This window comes from Brienomyrus brachyistius, unplaced genomic scaffold (genome assembly GCF_023856365.1).
Source record: "Brienomyrus brachyistius isolate T26 unplaced genomic scaffold, BBRACH_0.4 scaffold74, whole genome shotgun sequence".
In the NCBI taxonomy this organism is placed as follows: Eukaryota; Metazoa; Chordata; class Actinopteri; order Osteoglossiformes; family Mormyridae; genus Brienomyrus; species Brienomyrus brachyistius.
The window spans coordinates 1,007,416-1,025,203 of record NW_026042349.1 but is presented as its reverse complement, the minus strand read 5'-3'; the positions used below and the strand labels follow the sequence as shown (position 1 = coordinate 1,025,203).

At 43.8% G+C, this 17,788-nt stretch overlaps 1 protein-coding gene across 3 annotated transcripts in view; it reads right to left on the bottom strand.

Annotated features, from left to right (window-relative positions):
- Positions 1-580: 580 nt before the first annotated feature.
- The window catches only part of ahcyl1 (adenosylhomocysteinase-like 1), a 33,554-nt gene continuing 16,346 nt past the window's right edge, over positions 581-17,788 (bottom strand). The window contains exons 2-17 of one of the 3 annotated variants that reach the window (XR_007388373.1): positions 15,623-15,740; positions 15,076-15,219; positions 12,493-12,593; positions 12,269-12,371; positions 9,908-10,002; positions 9,669-9,775; positions 8,960-9,076; positions 8,821-8,884; positions 8,043-8,131; positions 7,149-7,219; positions 6,710-6,804; positions 5,497-5,595; positions 4,743-4,811; positions 3,977-4,132; positions 3,228-3,903; positions 581-2,990 (exon numbers count right to left, since the gene is read on the bottom strand). Coding sequence is in view for 2 of the 3 variants with exons in the window: in XM_049003114.1 (XP_048859071.1) it covers positions 2,984-2,990; positions 3,228-3,348; positions 4,054-4,132; positions 4,743-4,811; positions 5,497-5,595; positions 6,710-6,804; positions 7,149-7,219; positions 8,043-8,131; positions 8,821-8,884; positions 8,960-9,076; positions 9,669-9,775; positions 9,908-10,002; positions 12,269-12,371; positions 12,493-12,593; positions 15,076-15,219; positions 15,623-15,740 (1,479 nt within the window). In the remaining variant the exon portion in view is untranslated. The remainder of the gene's footprint in view (positions 2,991-3,227; positions 3,904-3,976; positions 4,133-4,742; positions 4,812-5,496; positions 5,596-6,709; positions 6,805-7,148; positions 7,220-8,042; positions 8,132-8,820; positions 8,885-8,959; positions 9,077-9,668; positions 9,776-9,907; positions 10,003-12,268; positions 12,372-12,492; positions 12,594-15,075; positions 15,220-15,622; positions 15,741-17,788) is intronic. The other 2 variants (XM_049003114.1, XM_049003116.1) reach the window with 2 other exon arrangements.

The window sequence follows — 17,788 nt, the reverse complement described above, 5'->3', positions numbered from 1 at the left end:
ACATATTTTAACGTAGTACTAACTTAGCATTATGTTTGATTTGATTTGATTAAATATTCCAAGTTTCAATCTCTCATGCATCTGGTGTGACGCGCTTTCAGACTGACGCAAAGAAATCTTACGGCAAGTGTATTTTACACTAGTATAAACCTAAAATCAGCGACACCAAAAGCGTTGGTGTAGTTTGCAAACCCTACAGATTAATAAAAAATAAAAACATTCCCGCGGTAACAGCTGACTGGAGATTATCTTTAAGGTATTAAGCGAGGATGGTAATAAGGTGTATGGTAACACTGTGGTAATGGAAACGAAGTCGCTCGTGTATGCATATTCCTATATCTGTTGCATTAATTATCAGTACTTTCGTTCTGTTAAATTATTTGTTCTTACTCCAACACCACCTGGTGGCTGTGTCAAGAATTTCATAATTAAGATATTTAAAGACAAATATGAACATGATTAATTTTACCTGCACTATTGGTGTGATGATGAATGCAGGATAAACAGTGGGTCTGCGTTTGGTTACTTACATTACAAATCGTATATATCACACAGATAAATAAATACGACAAAATAACAGTCCGGGTCACACTTAGTATTTATTAGGCAAATCTTTGTCTTTCTTCAAAGCTTTGAAATGACTAATATGTAATAGTCATTTAAAATGATATTTTGGAGGGAACAAAACTCATCTAAGCTATTGGTACACAAAGTATATCCTATCAATTTGCATTCCAAATTTAAGATAAAAAATGGAGCAAAGGCAGAAGGCTGCCCAGTGCTTTACATCACAGTGATAACTGGTTTTCACAAAAGGGTCCTTCTTCCATTTCTGCAGTCTCTGGCACTTCTCTCTTAACTGCACGTTAACTTGTCAAAATAAAGTTACATTTTAATTATTAATTGTCTAAAACAAATTGCAGTTTTTATGGCTGTCTACCCTGTTATATAGCTTTACCATTTTTGGATGGAACCAATCCAAATCGCATACTTTTTTGAGAAGCACAATAGCAGGAATCCCTCAGAGGGGGCATGCCGTTCCCAGGCTGTAAATCCCCCAGCAGCTCCCGAGGCAGACCTGGCGTGTGAGGATTAGTCACCTCATGTTCCTTAGTAGGAATTTTGGTGGAATTTTTCATTTTCAGATAGTTAAAACTAAATATAAAATACAAAAATCAAAAGTCTATTTTTTTCAAACAAGAAGCCATCAGCTTTTTACAGTTACTGAATTACAATGCAAGTGCTATGGATTGTATTGCAAAATTAGGGAAAAGTTCTTCTTCAGCAAGAAAAAAAACTGTAATATTGACTAATGAAATGAATGAAACTGCCTGCTTTATACTCTAATAATTCTTGGGGACAAAAGGGATGCATTTTGAGAAACATATACATAAAATATGTTTTGATAGTTTTAAATGTTATTTTTTTGCTTATAGTAATATGCTGATATTTACTTACTTAAGTTCACTGATGTCAGTGCATACAGATCATGGATTTCCTATGATTTTTTAAAGTGTGGGGTCCAGTATTACAGCTAGCAATTAATATACTAATCAGTCAGTATCACGTTTCAAATCAACAAGCAAATATTAAGCCTGATGTCACCCTGGATGAAGAATTCTTCCGTAGTATCATCTAATGGTTTCATAGACATGATATGGATACCAGCTAAAAGTTCTACTTCCTGCAAATTCCATGAACTTGATGTGCAAACAAAATGTTAAAATACTGCAGTGATATATTTATATTCTTAAGAACAAAATACATGTAAAAATGTGTCATCCATGTGCTCTCTGAATGTGTCACATTTTTGTAGACTGACAGACAATCAGATTGCTTTACTTGTTTGAAAGATATAGTAGGAAACTATATGAGTCAGTAAGAACTAAATGGAGAAGCACTAACTGTGTTTAAATGATCATAAAAATAACATCTGGAAATGAAAAGCACGATTTGCAAATGTACTGACAATCATCTGGGCTGCCCTTAGAACAGTGTTTCACAACCCAGTCCTCGGGGAACCCCGGCCAGTCCACGTTTTTGCTCCTTCTCAGCTCCCAGCACCTGTATCAGGTATTCGGTGTCACTGATTGGCTGAGTGCTGGGAGGGAGCAAAAACATGGACTGTCCGGGGTTTTTCGAGGACTGGGTTGGGAAACACTGCCTTAGAAGACATCCATCAGAAGGCAGTTTGTAGTGAAGATTCCTTCACTAATTACTCCTTCCCTCAGTCAAGGAATGGCAGTTTGGTGCTGGGAATCTACAACGCACCAATGATAAATGAGAGAGGCAACATGGCCGTCCTTGTTTTTGAGAAAAGTCTGCCATTTGCAAACCTTTACTGGCAAATGACTTACAATGAGATCTTCTTAGTACACGGTTTAAAAATTGGTCCATGGCAGATAAGGACAGAAGACAGCTGGCCATCATAATGAGGCTCATTCTCAATGGCTTTCATTCAGTGGCTTAAAATGCAGTACAAGGACAAAAAGGCAAAAAAGGCACGCCAGAAATATGGTTTGAACAAAATCCGCACTGACAGGAATACACAATAAAGGGTTAGCCCAATCAATTCCTCCCTGCAACTCTAGATCCTCATTTGACACCATTTCACGCTCATATTAAACTGCATCTTACAATACATTTAAAATATTTAAAGAAATATTAACTGGGATAAAAAATGTGAAATTGTTAAAAAAGAGATAATTGTTGATTACTTTCTTTGTGTATGTGTGATGCTTGAATCCCCCATAGTAATTCTACAGATATATTTACACAGCTGTGTATCTTGGGGCATGTACAGTAGTTTGTTTTTAGTACCCTGGATTAATGGCAGGTGCTTTGCTGCATTCTACAAAAAAGCGAAAGTGAAACAGCGCAACAATCATTGTGATGATAGTAGCCTTCTCTCCTATTATGACAACATGTGCTCTTCTTCCAGAGGTTCCGCGCTTTGTTTTCATGAGGGTGGAATCCAAGCACATTAATATCTGAAAATCAGACACAAAGAGGGCTTTATCAGGATATCATGGCCACCGTTTCAATTGTCTGTTACGTGCCTCTGTTTTTGGGTGTGTGTTGCTTTTTGCTGTGTGCTGTTAGTTTTGTATGTTAGTGTACGGGGCAAATCGTTAGGTTTTTCTAGCAGTGTTTTTGCCTATGATGGGGTCGTGATCCTAGATGAATGTCAGCAGTAAGCCTGCAGGGTATGTGCTCTTGCCCAGTACCTGTAGTAGTTGGGCTTAAAGGGTCCATTCTTATTGAGTCCCAAGTACTTGGCCTGCTCGTCGGAAAGTTCAGTTAGGTGGGCGTCGAAGGTGGGCAGGTGTAAGCTGGCAACATATTCATCTAAAACAGACAGACTCCTTCAGTATAGCTGGAACACAACATTAGAACAGCACCACTAGGTGGCACTAACTCATCAGCTACTCTGCAAATGCCACGCTCAAGGCACTCAAGGCCTACGGGCCGCATCCAGCCCACTGAATGATGGTATATTCTGTTTGTGTTTTACATTTCCCCACTACTGTAGCTCCTCGCCTGGTCTCTGTTTTCTTCCCAGAGCCTCGGCTCAGAATCTGTATTATTAAAGTCTGCTTAACATCCAGGGATGAGTGACTGCGAGTCTCTCCAGCTACTGGCACCAACAAAATTAGGAACAATGGTAAACCAAAGACAATGTGTTTGACACTGACATGTCTGAATGACAAAACTTCATATAACACTTAAACTAAGCTTTTTTTTCTTTTGATTTTTAAATTGTGTGGAAGTTGAAGGCCTGACGCCAAGAGAGAACCCCAGCTCTCCTAGAAGACCTGACGCCAAGAGAGAACCTCGGCTCTCCAGCAGGCCTGACGCCAAGAGAGAACCCCAGCTCTCCTAGGTCTGACGCCAAGATAGAACCTCGGCTCTCCAGCAGGCCTGACGCCGAGAGAGAACCCCGGTTCTCCTAGAAGGCCTGACGCCAAGAGAGAACCTTGGCTCTCCAGCAGACCTGATGCCAAGAGAGAACCCCGGCTCTCCTAGCACTGAGCTGCAGCTGTCAGCTCTTACCCATTTTCTTGGGCAGCAGGTAGACATCCTGTTTATAACGGCCTTCTGGTGCATTGTACAGCTCAATCAGGGCCAATGCCTGCAAAATAGCAGAGATGTTTCCATTGAACATGAATATGTATTTTCATTTATTACATTTATTTTATGTTATATTATATTTGTTGTATTTTTATGTATTGGATTATTGATAAAAGGATTCTAGGTTTTTAAAATTAGGTTTTTAAAATTTGTCCAAACCCTTTAGTATGTATCAAAAGGAGAAGTGTCAATCAATCAATCAATCAATCAATCAATCAATCAATCAATCAATCAATCAATCAATCAATCAATCAGTCAATCAATCAGTCAATCAATCAAAACTTGATATGGCCCATATATTAATGCGTAGTGATGATGCAGCCTGTGGTTAATTCTGGAATATGGGGGTTGGGAGCAGTTCCACTGGGCAGCAAGTTCCACTGTCTGGTCAGTGGTTTAATGTAGTTCAATGCAGGCGACGGCCTGTTGACACTGAAGCAGCAGCTGCCCTGTAGCTTAAAGGACGTTTGCAGCGGTATTTCTGGAACCCTGTCATTTACTCAGGAAACAGCCCCCACTAGGCTTGACTCTCACCCGTGTAAATGCCAGTCAGCACTCATCTTGCAGCATTTCAGAAGCTTCGTTTTTTAGGGGGGGGTCACTGAGCTCACCTGCGTTGTCGCGGTGATCGACAGAACAAATGTGGGAACCGTAGAGCAGCTTAAGTTCAGAAGCCGGCCCTTAGGAACCAAACAGAACAGTGCTGCTTAGGGAGAGAGAGACCGCACAGAACGCATGGGGGAAATACAGACTATTATAATATGCAGTATTATATGGCTACTTCAGTATTAGTTTAAATATTAGAACTCGTGGCCATAGGTGTAAATTAGTGGGAGAACATTTTAAACTGAATTTGGGGAAACACTTCTTTACACAGCGTTAGTTAGAGTATGGAATAGTCTGCCTGCTAGTGTAGCGCAAGCTAAAACCTGGGGTTCCTTTAAATCAGAGCTAGATAAGATTTTAACAACTCTGAGCTATTAGTTAAGTTCTCCCCAAACTAGCTTGATGGACCGAATGGCCTCCTCTCGCTTGTAAATTCCTTATGTTCTAGTGATATCGGTAAAGCGTTGATATGCCTGAAGTGGTAATGCCCATTCTCATTGAATTTCCATTCATATTTACACCCAAAACACAAAATAACTTACTTAATCGTATCATTATGGAGTATGACACATGTGGGAGGAACGGAAAGACTGTCAAATGTGAAAAAACTTGTCAGAACGAGGGCAGGGAACGATGTAGGCAGTGGTGGGCACAGCTAACCGAAAACCACTAATTCACTGACAGAAAAGTTAGTTTTGCTAATTAGCAGTTAGCAGAGACCTGCCCACCACTAGGTGTGTCTGTACCATCTGTCTATACCTCTGCCAGCAGGACCACCCTCTTGCCATCAGGCCAGATGACGTGGTCTACCTGGGATCGAACCCTCTCCCAGGTGAGCTCTGGAGTCCTCAGGCTGGCCTAGGAAGAGAGGCCACGTCCACAGAATGTGTCAGCAAACTGAATTATACGTGCAAGCATGGAATCACACACACAGTCACCATGCAAACACACAGGCACACACACTAAAACAGGCATGCAGATAAGTGAATGCACTCGCATCCAGCTCGCCATTCTGCCTCTGTTCTGTCATCTTCCATGACCCGCTGCCTTACTTCTGGTTGCCTGGCGATTGGAGGGAGAGTCGGCACCGGCTTGTCATCACCTCCCTGCTCCCCGGTTGTGTCTCAAATCCTATAATTTGGACAGTGTGACTTGGCACTTAGCCGTCTCTCCTATTTGACTCTCCCTGTCGGCCCCTGGAGGTTGGGCTCCCCCTTTGAGTCTGGTCCCTCCCAAGGTTTCTTCCTTCTAGGGAGTTTTTCCTTGCCACTGTCGCCTCTGGCTTACTCACTGGGGGCTTTGGGTGAGGATGCTGTAAAGCGCTTTGAGACGATGTAATGTTCTGATAATGCGCTATACAAAAATATTTTTGTTGTTTGTTGTTGTTGAATGTGCACATTTATGCTCTCTCTCTTGCGCACATATAAATGGGCACATACGCACAGGCACACACACACACACACACACACACACACACACACACACACACACGCAGACCTGTACTCATGTCTTTGTAGGGACTGTCCATTCACTCCTATGGGGAAAACCAAAATCCAGCAATGACCACCTTAACCCCCACCCAGCCATAACCTAAACCATAAGTAACCAAACAAAATACAAGGCTTTTGGTATTTGCAGTTTTTTGACTGCAGTTGCAGATTTTTATGAAATTGGGTTTCCGCTTGTGAGGACCGGAAAAATGCCCCCACAACATAAAAATAACAGGTTTGTAATATATACATAACACACAAATACACACACACACACACACACACAAATAACAAGGTTCATGCAAATTTTTCAACACACCTTTACTGACTAATCCTACAGTAAAATGTAAATTTTCTAAACTGTACTGCATCAATTGATGATTCCTTACACAGCACTTTACATGGGTAGCATGGACTAATGTACTAATAAATGCACTAATTATCTTACAGTGAACCTGCAAGAAGGTCAGACTGTATCTCACCACATCGATCTCTGTGTTGGAGTGGCCCATGTTGCACACAATACAACCGTTCTTCATGCGATCAAGTTGGTCCCTGGTCACCACATTTTTGTTCCCTGCCAGAGAGAAACACACACACCGTGCTGGGTGACCCTCAGTGCCACCAGCTCGTATTTCCTGGGCGAGCCTCGGGTTGTTCTTGGGAAACCACACCACGGACTATCGCACAAATGAAGGGACGCCACATAGGACCCTACCAAAGAATCCTTAATGCACACATATCAATTCACTACGGCTTTGAAGAAGGACCACAATGGTTGGCAGTTACTGTACCTTTCATTGCCACACCTGCAGTCTGCACACATGTGGACAGTTTAGTGGGGCACCATGACCAGGACAGCTGAAATAGTCATGAGGAGGGAGTGCAGTGTGTGCAGAAGGGCAGAGCTGGCAGGCTTACCTGTGCAAGTAATGATCATGTCCACCAGACGAATGATCTCGTTCAGCTTGACAACTCGGTAACCATCCATGCTGCATGGCAGGAATAAGGATTAGGACTGTAACTGAACCAAAGGTCTCCCGAATGAAAATGGTTTTCATTTACACACTTCACTCAACTTAAATGAACTAATGTTGACCATGTATGACTGATATACAATCACGCGTAGTTTAGCAACTGAGTACTGTTCCAGCGACCAGCTTGTTAATCAAAATGGTCGGCAACTGAAAATCACAGTAGTTTAGTGACCGTAACCGTGACTGCGCTTACAACTTTACTGCAGCCTTCCATAGTTTATCCTTCATCCTAATTCAATGATCTCTCTCACTCTGATGTGTGTTGTTGTTGTTGGCCATATGAAATTTGCTTGTAAATATGTGCATTAGTCAGACAATACATTTTTAATTACCATCCTATTTGCAAATGGTCGCTAACTGAGGTAATCACTAAACAAGGAGTGACTGTACTGCAGAGAAGATAAATTTAGTCTATACTTTTTAAACCATTTATTACAAAAAACTTTAATTAAACCATTAATGCATCATCTTCAATTACCAAATGGATATACAACATTAATGTTTTGATAGCCGGTGGATTGGCAGGATTGACAACATTGTTTTGGAGTGAAAATAATGATCTACATTAATGTTAACCTGTAAGATTTACAGTTTGCTTGAACTCTCTGAGTAAGCAAAATGTTCTCCTTAAGGACGACCGCTGCTTTATAAGAAGCATTACAAAATTAATTAAAATTCTTGCAGTGACTGAGATGTCTGGACTGTGCCAGGAGAAAGAGAAGCTGGTTGGCCGCTCTGAGGATGTAGGTGCTGCCTGCAGAGTTTCCGTTCTCCTCACCAGGCCTGCAGGGCACATATCGGGTCGATCTCTGTGATACAGACTATGGCGCCCAAGGCCTTCAGAGCCGTACAGCAGCCCTTCCCCACCTACGGCACAGGACTCAGTGAGGACTCAGTGAGGACTCGGAACATGTCACATTACTCAGCGAGGACTCAGTATGAATCACCTGACTCAGTGAGGACTCGGAACATGTCACATTACTCAGCGAGGACTCAGTATGAATCACCTGACTCAGTGAGGACTCGGAACATGTCACACTACTCAGCGAGGACTCAGTATGAATCACCTGACTCAGTGAGGACTCAGAACATGTCACATTACTCAGCGAGGACTCAGTATGAATCACCTGACTCAGTGAGGACTCGGAACATGTCACATTACTCAGCGAGGACTCAGTATGAATCACCTGACTCAGTGAGGACTCGGAACATGTCACATTACTCAGCGAGGACTCAGTATGAATCACTTGACTCAGTGAGGACTCAGTGCATGTCACGTGACTCGGTGAGGACTCGGTATGAGTTACAGACTCAGTAGCGTTACATGACTCAGTGAGGACTTGGTATAAAAGAAGAAAAGTACATAGAATGATGGCATCAGCACACAGTGGGTAACTACTCACACTAACAAAGCAGGAAAGAATTATGGACAAAATCCAGTTCTATGACTTTCACCTTAAAAGTCAAGATTAAGTAGATTTCTTCAACTGACCAGACATAACTTAAAGGTTTATTCTGGAATATAAGCCCGTACAGGTCCTTTTAAAATTTCTTACCTCTCCATAACCGCAAACTACCACCTGCTTTCCACCAAACATCACATCAGTGGTTCTTTTTAATCTGTGGAGGGGGGGATATGTCAAACAATATTTTTAGATTAAAAGAATTTTTAAAAAATCATTTTTTGGAACTAACCCATCCAGAATAGACTCCCTGCAGCAGTAAAGGTTGTCGAACTTCTGCTTGGTCACCGAATCGTTCACGTTCATGGCTGGAACGCACAGCTTCCCAGCCTTGGACAACTGGTACAACCTGAGAGCAAACCGAACAGACGTCAAGTGGCAGCTCGTTTAAGATAATGGACCAAGCAGACTGCAGAGCCTGTTGTGTTCTCAAGCAAAGTGCCCCCTTTGAAAAGCTTCATTAAAACACCAGGCAGGGCTGCAGGTCTCTTATGTATGGAAGCTGCTATTTCATACAGACGCTTCTGCTAAGCAGCCAGGATCTCTGTGTTTTGGGTGTGAGGCAGAGCAGAAAAGCAGAAGCCCCTGACTGTGAGTCACGAACAGCCCCTGCATGTACTCAGCAATACTCTTCATGGAACATTAGTCACGGCGCGCTGAGGACAGCGTTATCCACTCATTTTGAGGAAGCAAAAACAAGCAAAACTATTTCAATGTGAAATCACAAGCTGTGGAAGTTGCTTTAAGCGTGACAATTTGAACAGGAAGCTACATAATTATATGCTGCTTACAGCTGAATGGAGTTGCCTTTGTCCCTGTACTGGACAAGGGGCCATGGGGGAAGGATGCATTCCTGCTTAACAAGGCGATGCTGAAAGACTTTAGAGAGAGTGTCATGTTGCAATTTTAAAGACTTGTTTTGCTGTTAAATGATTCATTACCTGTGAACGCCGGTGACACTCTCCTCCACAATGCCTCGGATCTTCCTGAAGACATTTGGGTATTTCTTGTACACCCAGTGGGTGAGGTCCCCCCCGTCATCCAGGATCTAACCACAGTGAATAACACCACAGTTGCACCATTCTTAGGCCAAAGACTCGGTGAAACACGACCACAACCCACGTGATACAGTTGTTCTCGATCTGCAACACGCACAGAGGCAATGCCAGGCAGCTCGTACCATATTGGGCTGCCAGTCTTCTGTGCCCACGCAGCGGTCGATACACCACCAGAAGTCTGCTTCGGACTCCCCCTTCCACGCGAAGACAGCCACGCCTGCGGGGCATCAGCTTATCATTACCCACTACAGCCAGAACCTGCAGTCTAATAGCCCTCTAGCAAAATCTGTGTGCAGCGCTGGGCTGTCCTTCAACAGCAGCACTCACAGAAAATCCAGTCACAAATAAACTGATTGGGTTCAGTCTCCGCTGTTTATATTACAGATTCATCTGTATATAAATGCTTATATAACAAATTCTCAATAGGCAATTTTTCTTTCTACACAAAAAACAATAAACTCTCAGACTGGCATCAGGCCGGGAATAGACTGACATCAGGCCGGGAATAGACTGGCATCAGGCCGGGAGTAGACTGGCATCAGGCCGGGAGTAGACTGGCATCAGGCCGGGAATAGACTGGCATCAGGTCGGGAGTAGACTGGCATCAGGCCGGGAGTAGACTGTACAGCAGCTCAACACCAAGTTTTTGACAAGTGGCTACTAATTACACTGACTGTATTTAACAGTTCATTTGTTAAAGCAGATTATCTGCAATCGCTGCAGATATCCGCTGTAGCAGAAGCACGGAAATGCATCATACTTCACAGTTTATCAGTCTTTCGCCAACGGCATCAGAACATTGTGTCTGGTGGCTCAGGATCATCAAGTCAAGGCCACCCGGCTGCGTGTGACATCACACACGCCAGTGCCACTCCATCTGCTGCTCTGCCGATCGCAGCAAAGCTGTGTGGAGTCTGCCGCACTAAGTGGACTGCGCTCATCGCAGAAGGCAGAGCCCTTTCAGTGATTCACGCTATTCTCAAGTTACATAACTGGGAAAAAAATACTACATGCTAGTAGCTATGTGCTGGTTCTCTTGCCTGTCTGAGATAAAAATGAAGAAACTGGACAATCAGACAGCAGTCGCGAGACTGTAAGAAATGTTCTTTTGGCAGCTATACTTCTGGGAAGAAAAGCAAAGACGGAGGAAGGAGACTGCTCACAGTGCTAAATGTGCTACCAAAAAGTTACAGGTTTGAACCCATGGATACTATGTACTTCCGGAAAAGGCCCTGAACCTGAATGATGCTATGAAAACATCCAGCTGTATAAAGAGGCAAGGGCTGAAAATCATATACCTGAAGTTAACTTGGTCTCGCCATTTCCGCACATAACCGAGGCTCCACATGCCTGTTTCTAGACGTGATTAATTACTACAGGCCACTCTCTACGACCCACCTCCCTGGGAATCAGGCAGAGCAGCCGCTGACTTCCTGCAGGCCGCTATCAGGACGCAGACTGACCTAATTCCAGTCGCCTGTTGCTTGCTTGATATTTTAACACCACTGGAATGTGTCCACAAGATGATTACAAATTCCGAGGGGCTCTCTCTCCAATCCAAGTACCTCTTAGTGTGAGTAATCTGCATCTTTCCCTGAGCATCGCACTCATAGGTCCTTCGGCTAAACATATAACACAGAGTGTAACCAAACCACCAGAGACCTCATTACCATACAGATCTAGTTCTGACTTTTCTGACTTATATTTACCTTTCGGGAACCTGGGGTGAGCAGCTCTTTCCTACATGGATATTTACCAACTGTGAGAAGCACAACGTTTTTGTCTTTAATGCCTGTTTAACTACTGTGACAACATGAAGGGCTGCATCTCAGCAGTATGTTCGTTGACTGTGAGAACCTGAAATGCTCTATATGTGTACTGCCTGTGAAATGCTGAAATGTTCTATATTAACTCTGTGAGAACCTGACATGTCCTATATGTGTACTGCCTGTGAAATGCTGAAATGTTCTGTATTAACTCTGTGAGAACCTGACATGTCCTATATGTGTACTGCCTGTGAAATGCTGAAATGTTCTGTATTAACTCTGTGAGAACCTGAAATGCTCTATATGTGTACTGCCTGTGAAATGCTGAAATGTTCTGTATTAACTCTGTGAGAACCTGTCATGTTCTGTATGTGTACTGCCTGTGAAATCCTGAAATGTTCTGTATTAACTCTGTGAGAACCTGTCATGTTCTGTATGTGTACTGCTTGTGAAATCCTGAAATGTTCTGTATTAACTCTGTGAGAACCTGTCATGTTCTGTATGTGTACTGCCTGTGAAATCCCGAAATGCTCCATATTAACCATCTGTTCATGGGCAACAAGAACCTGAAATGCTCTGTATTAATTGTCTGTTTTCCGACTGTGACAAACTGAATGTTTCTGTCTTACCTATCTCATTTCCCACTATGAGAACTCAGACAGCTCTGTCTTGTCTGGGTATTTACCCACTATGAGAACCTAAATTCTCCCAGCTTACCTGCCTCAGACAGGGCAGCTGCCACCTCATTCTGTGTGGAGTAGATGTTGCAGGCAGTCCAGCGGCACTGAGCTCCCAGAGCTACCAGTGTCTCAATCAAGACCTTGGAAGGAACATTCAGAGTCAGAAAGGATGACAGATCCTTACTTGGGGCAGAATTCAGTCGATTGCGTGGGTGTAGCAGGTGCATCCCAAGGGGAGTGGCGGCTGAGCAGAGGCATTACCGCCGTCTGGGCAGTGATGTGGGTGCAGCCCACAATTTTAGCCCCGGCCAGTGGCTTCTCCCCCTGCGCTCTCTTCCTGAGGGAGATCAGGGCAGACATGTCTGTAGGTGGGTAGGGAAGGTGGGAGAAAGACAGGGGCAGGGAGAGAGGGAGAGACGCATATACAGTGCAGGTAAGTGTGTGCAGAGAGAGAAAGAACAAATGAAAGTCTCCTCAATATATGGAGGCCTGAGTACCTCTGACACACACACACACACACGCACACACAGAAATATACCTGCACACAGAGCAGAGTAAGTGCCACTGAAGGCTACACTCTGTCACCTCTAACACCAACCAGCGAGCAGGTCAGTCAGCTCCAGTCATGACCAGTTGGTGACATAGTGGTTAAAGATTTGAATGCTGTAACTCCATCCATCCATCATCATCGCCGCTTAATCCCAACTGGGCTCGTGGGGGGACCGGAGCCTATCCCGGGAACGAGGGGCACAAGCGGGAACCAACCCTGGCGGACGCCTACGCACTGCTGTAACTTGAACATGTTTAAAGCCTTTTTTCCTGCTTAACAATGCTTAACCTATATTGGCGGCACTTCACTTCATTTGACCTATAGTGGCAGCTACAGGATACCACACCCCGGATGGAGCGGGCTTTCTGCCATCATTCACAGACAACTATCCACCCAGAAGCAAGAAAATGTCTTCCAGTCACCTGATATCTGGGTCCGAACTCAAGCTCTCAGCGCCTGTGATATTGAAGTTTCCCACAAAAGTTTGAAACAAACAAAAGAAAGTGAACAAAAACAAGTAAACACAGCCTGGGGAGTTAAAAGCGGCTAATAAATCCGGCTTCCCACATGATTATGTTATTTCTATTATCTGTTGAATACAGCGGCTTCTCAGAAGGGTTCAGTGAAAGGAATGGATATATAATGTCTCTTAATGGAGGCAGTATCATATGATTTATCTTATTCACACATAGAAGATCGGGGCATGCAGTTTGTTATGAAATTAATCAGAACTCTTGAAACTACAATCACTGGCAGATGCACACATATGTGAATGCTTGTTGATTTTGTAATTTAATTTCAGGCCACTGTTAGCGGTTATGTTAACAGCAGTGACATGCATAGATTTGGAGGGGAGGTGCTTCAATAGGGGGGTGGGGTCCCCCTCAGTACATCTGTGACTGTGGAGAGTGAGAGGGGTCGTAAATTTGTGTTGTCGTCGGTTATTGCAAAAGGGCACTTGGGATAACCAATGGGGGGCATTTTCACTCGTTCAGGGAAAAGGGGCGGTTGCCCACAGCGCCCTACAAAAGAACCCTAAACTTTGAGATCAAACTTGGTCTCTTTGAGAATCTGTATGTATGTCCCCCTGGCGATTTGACCTCTGCACTTCCCTTTGGGACATGTATGCAGTGATGGGGGTGTGTTCCAGCCATGGTGTAGCCCTACATTTCCTGAGATAGGCATGAGATCGCTGCTCCCCATGCATGTAGTGATGGAGGCGTGTTCCAGCCATGGTGTAGCCCTACATTTCCTGAGATAGGCACGAGATCGCTGCTCCCCATGCATGCAGTGATGGAGGTGGGTTCCAGTTGTGGTGCAGCCCTACATTTCCTGAGATAGGCACGAGATTGCTGCTCTCCTGACTGTGTAAGTGGTGCCTGACTGTGGATGGATGAAATTGTTATGCAAACTACTATGTGGGAGGACGCTCTGTGAGTAACACTATGCCCACGCAAGAGCTGTATGTTCTATTCCCATGTCTGGCTGTGTGTGTGCGTGTATACGCATGTGTTTGTGCGTGGATTAAATTGATATTACTTTGTGGGGACCAAATGTTTTTATGATGTGGGGACCATTTTTCAGGTCCCTACAAAGATCGGTGAATGCAATCAAAAAAGTAAAAATGCCAAAAGTCTCGTATTTTGTTTGGTTACTTATGAATGGAGAGTCTCACAAAGATATAATTGCAAATGTGTGTGTGTGTGTGTGTTTGCGTATTTCCTGTATTTGTGTGGCCTTCCTCCTACAGTCCAAAGACATAGGCTTAAGGTCCTCAAACTGTCCTTAGAATGTAAGTAGTCTACTCCAGTGTTTTCCGATCCAGTCCTTGGGGACCAGCAGACAGTCCAGCTTTATGTGGGAGCTGGGAGGGAGCAAAAATGTGGACTGTCTGGAAGGGAGCTGAGAGGGAGCAAAAACATGGACTGTCTGTGGGTCCCCAAGGACCAGGTTGGGAAACACTGGTCCTGCTCTGTTGAGAAGTTTCTTAGTTAGGTACTTTGCACTGATTTTGTTTCACATTAATATTCTTCTGAATAATAAAAAACAAAGTGAACAGATATTTTATGTCCAAAGGTGCTAGAATTTTTATGAAACAACCAGCTTGTTTGGCAAATCATGAATTAATTAATGTGACTATACACTTAGGGGTACAGTTATGTTTTACAGCTGAGCATTAAACTGAAACAGTTTTAATTACGAGCTTTGTTTTGAATGCATGAAAGGGGAATAGCACAGTGCTGTAGAAACGCGTACAGTCAGCTGCATGCACATTCAGATACAGGGCTGCTCACCTTGCTCTGCGATCTCGATCTCACGCCTGCCGAACTCTGCCTGCTTGATGTTCTTCACGCAGAAGTCACCGCCGCCCTTGGAGTTGACCTGCGTTTTGTCCCGCGGTGACGTTTCATCGTCTGAGCTGTCCGTGTAGGAGGCCGCTGAGGGGCGTAGAGAAGAAAAGATCACATAATGACACCATGCAAAGCACCAGCATCTGCATGAGTCGGGCTGCTGTGAGACAGAGCAGCACCTGAACTGTTTGTAGAAAATTTGAAGTGTCCCCACAATGTGATAAAAACATGCTATTTTGACGTTGTGGGGACCTTTTTTTTGGTCCCCACAAAGGGAGCTTCAATTTTATAAAAATCGGTGACCAATCAAAAACCTCAAAATGCCATGTCTTGTATTTAGTTTTGTTACTCATGGTTAAGGTTAGGGCTGGGTGGGGGATTATGGTTGTAATTGCTGGGATTTTAGTTTTTCTTGTAGGAATGAATGGACCGGTCCGCACTTAGATATGAGTACAGGTCTGTGTGTGTGTGTGTGTGTGTGTGTGGATACCTGAGCTGTAGCTGTCTGTTGATGACTGAGAGATCGATCGGGAAAGGGAGCGTCGTCCAGCCTTGGTGGGAAACTTGCTGAATTCCTGCTTATCCTCGGAAGTTACAAACTGGATCTGCTACAGGGATGAGGAGTGGGCCTCCAGTGAGACAAGTGACCAACAGTCATCAGGTGGCACACAAACATATATAACGAAGGGTGACTAACATCACTGAAACCCTAACACACATGCATACAGAACAGCGAACATCACAAGGTGGCTCAGTGGGTAGTGTTGCTGTCTCACACCTCTGTGGTTGAGAGTTTGACTCCAGCATCTTCTCTGTGCATGTGGAGTTTACCATGTCATGCAGGTTTACCCTGGGAATGCATACTGTACATGTGTTTTGGCTAATCTGCTTCCATAAATTGCCCACAGTGCCCGGTGATGATCAGGACGTTCCCTTATCATGTGGGCTATACTGCTGGGTTAGGCCAAAGATATGTGGTTGGAAAATTGATGGATATTGATCATCACCTCCAGAGTGTTAACACACACCGAATAGTTACTATAACTGACTTATATGTGTGTGTGTGTGTGTGTACGTGTGTATATGTACAATCATCTCACAATTGCGGCACTCACACTAACATTTGCACAGAACAATGATTATCAATATCAAAGCATTATGTCTCTGAAATACACAGCACAATGATTATCACAACTAATGCACCAACACACACACACACACACACACACACACACACACACACACACACACACACATATATATATATATATATATATATATATATATATATACACGGGGCGGCATGGTGGTGCAGTGGTTAGCACTGTCGCCTCACACCTCTGGGACCCGGGTTCGAGTCTCCGCCTGGGTCACATGTGTGCGGAGTTTGCATGTTCTCCCCGTGTCGTCGTGGGGTTTCCTCCGGGTACTCCGGTTTCCCCCCACAGTCCAAAAACATGCTGAGGCTAATTGGAGTTGCTGAATTGCCCGTAGGTGTGCATGTGTGAGTGAATGGTGTGTGAGTGTGCCCTGCGATGGGCTGGCCCCCCATCCTGGGTTGTTCCCTGCCTCGTGCCCATTGATTCCGGGATAGGCTCCGGACCCCCCGCGACCCAATAGGATAAGCGGTTTGGAAAATGGATGGATGGATGGATGGATGGATGGATATATATATACACACACAAGAAATCTCCTGGGAAAATAACATTGTAAATATGTTCCTTGTGCTCAGTGAATTGCTTCACTGATGCACAGGTTCAGAGTGATGATTGTGTGTAACTCTGTATACCAGTAAGCTCAAGACCTAGAGGGAATACTGTATTCTTTGTAAAGGCACATAACTAAAATGGGTCCCTACATTCTTGGGCAAAACTGTATTGCATGAAGTACACTGTTTCTCTGCTCCTGTTGTGTAACAGTTTATAAACAGCACCAATGATCCTTCTATAAGGAATACTAAAGCTTTAAAAAAACTATTATGTAACCAAAAAACTCAATGTACTTTTAACAAATTCTGACATTTTTTGAGTTTGTATGTCTTAACAGATCAGCCAGGGTTAGGGAAAACTCAGCTACCAGCCTGTTCCAGTGGTCCAACATCTTCATCTGTTCCTGTGCTGCTGAGCTATTTATGTTCTCAGACCCACTATCTGGTGGGGAAAACAGGAAAGCAGCAGGAACGTATGACTGCATCTGTGATATTTGTACTGTCACAGTGCTGTTCTCTTTTCAGCATCCTTCCTCCACATTATTTCTGCCCATGACTTAATAAAAAATCGCGGATCAGCTGTATATCTGACTCACTGATCTGTTCAGCAGTGGTTTATCTCCAGATCAAGGAGATTAAAGCTTCCCGTCCGGTGATTTAATTACACATGAACACCAAGCAGCCTTCACATCTAAGCTAATAAAGGTTTTGGTTTTTATTAACCCATAATCCACTATGGAAAATTAATACAAATTAATGACCAATTTTATGAAACAACAATTGAGAAAAAATGAAAGCGTGTGTGTGTGCACATGCATGCATGTACAGTAGCAGTCAAAAGTATGGACACGCCAAGCTGCCTACGAAGCCGCCTACACGTGTCACATCACATGACCTGGCCACCTGACCTACAGACAGTAGATATGGTTTTGGAGGAGTTTGACCCGA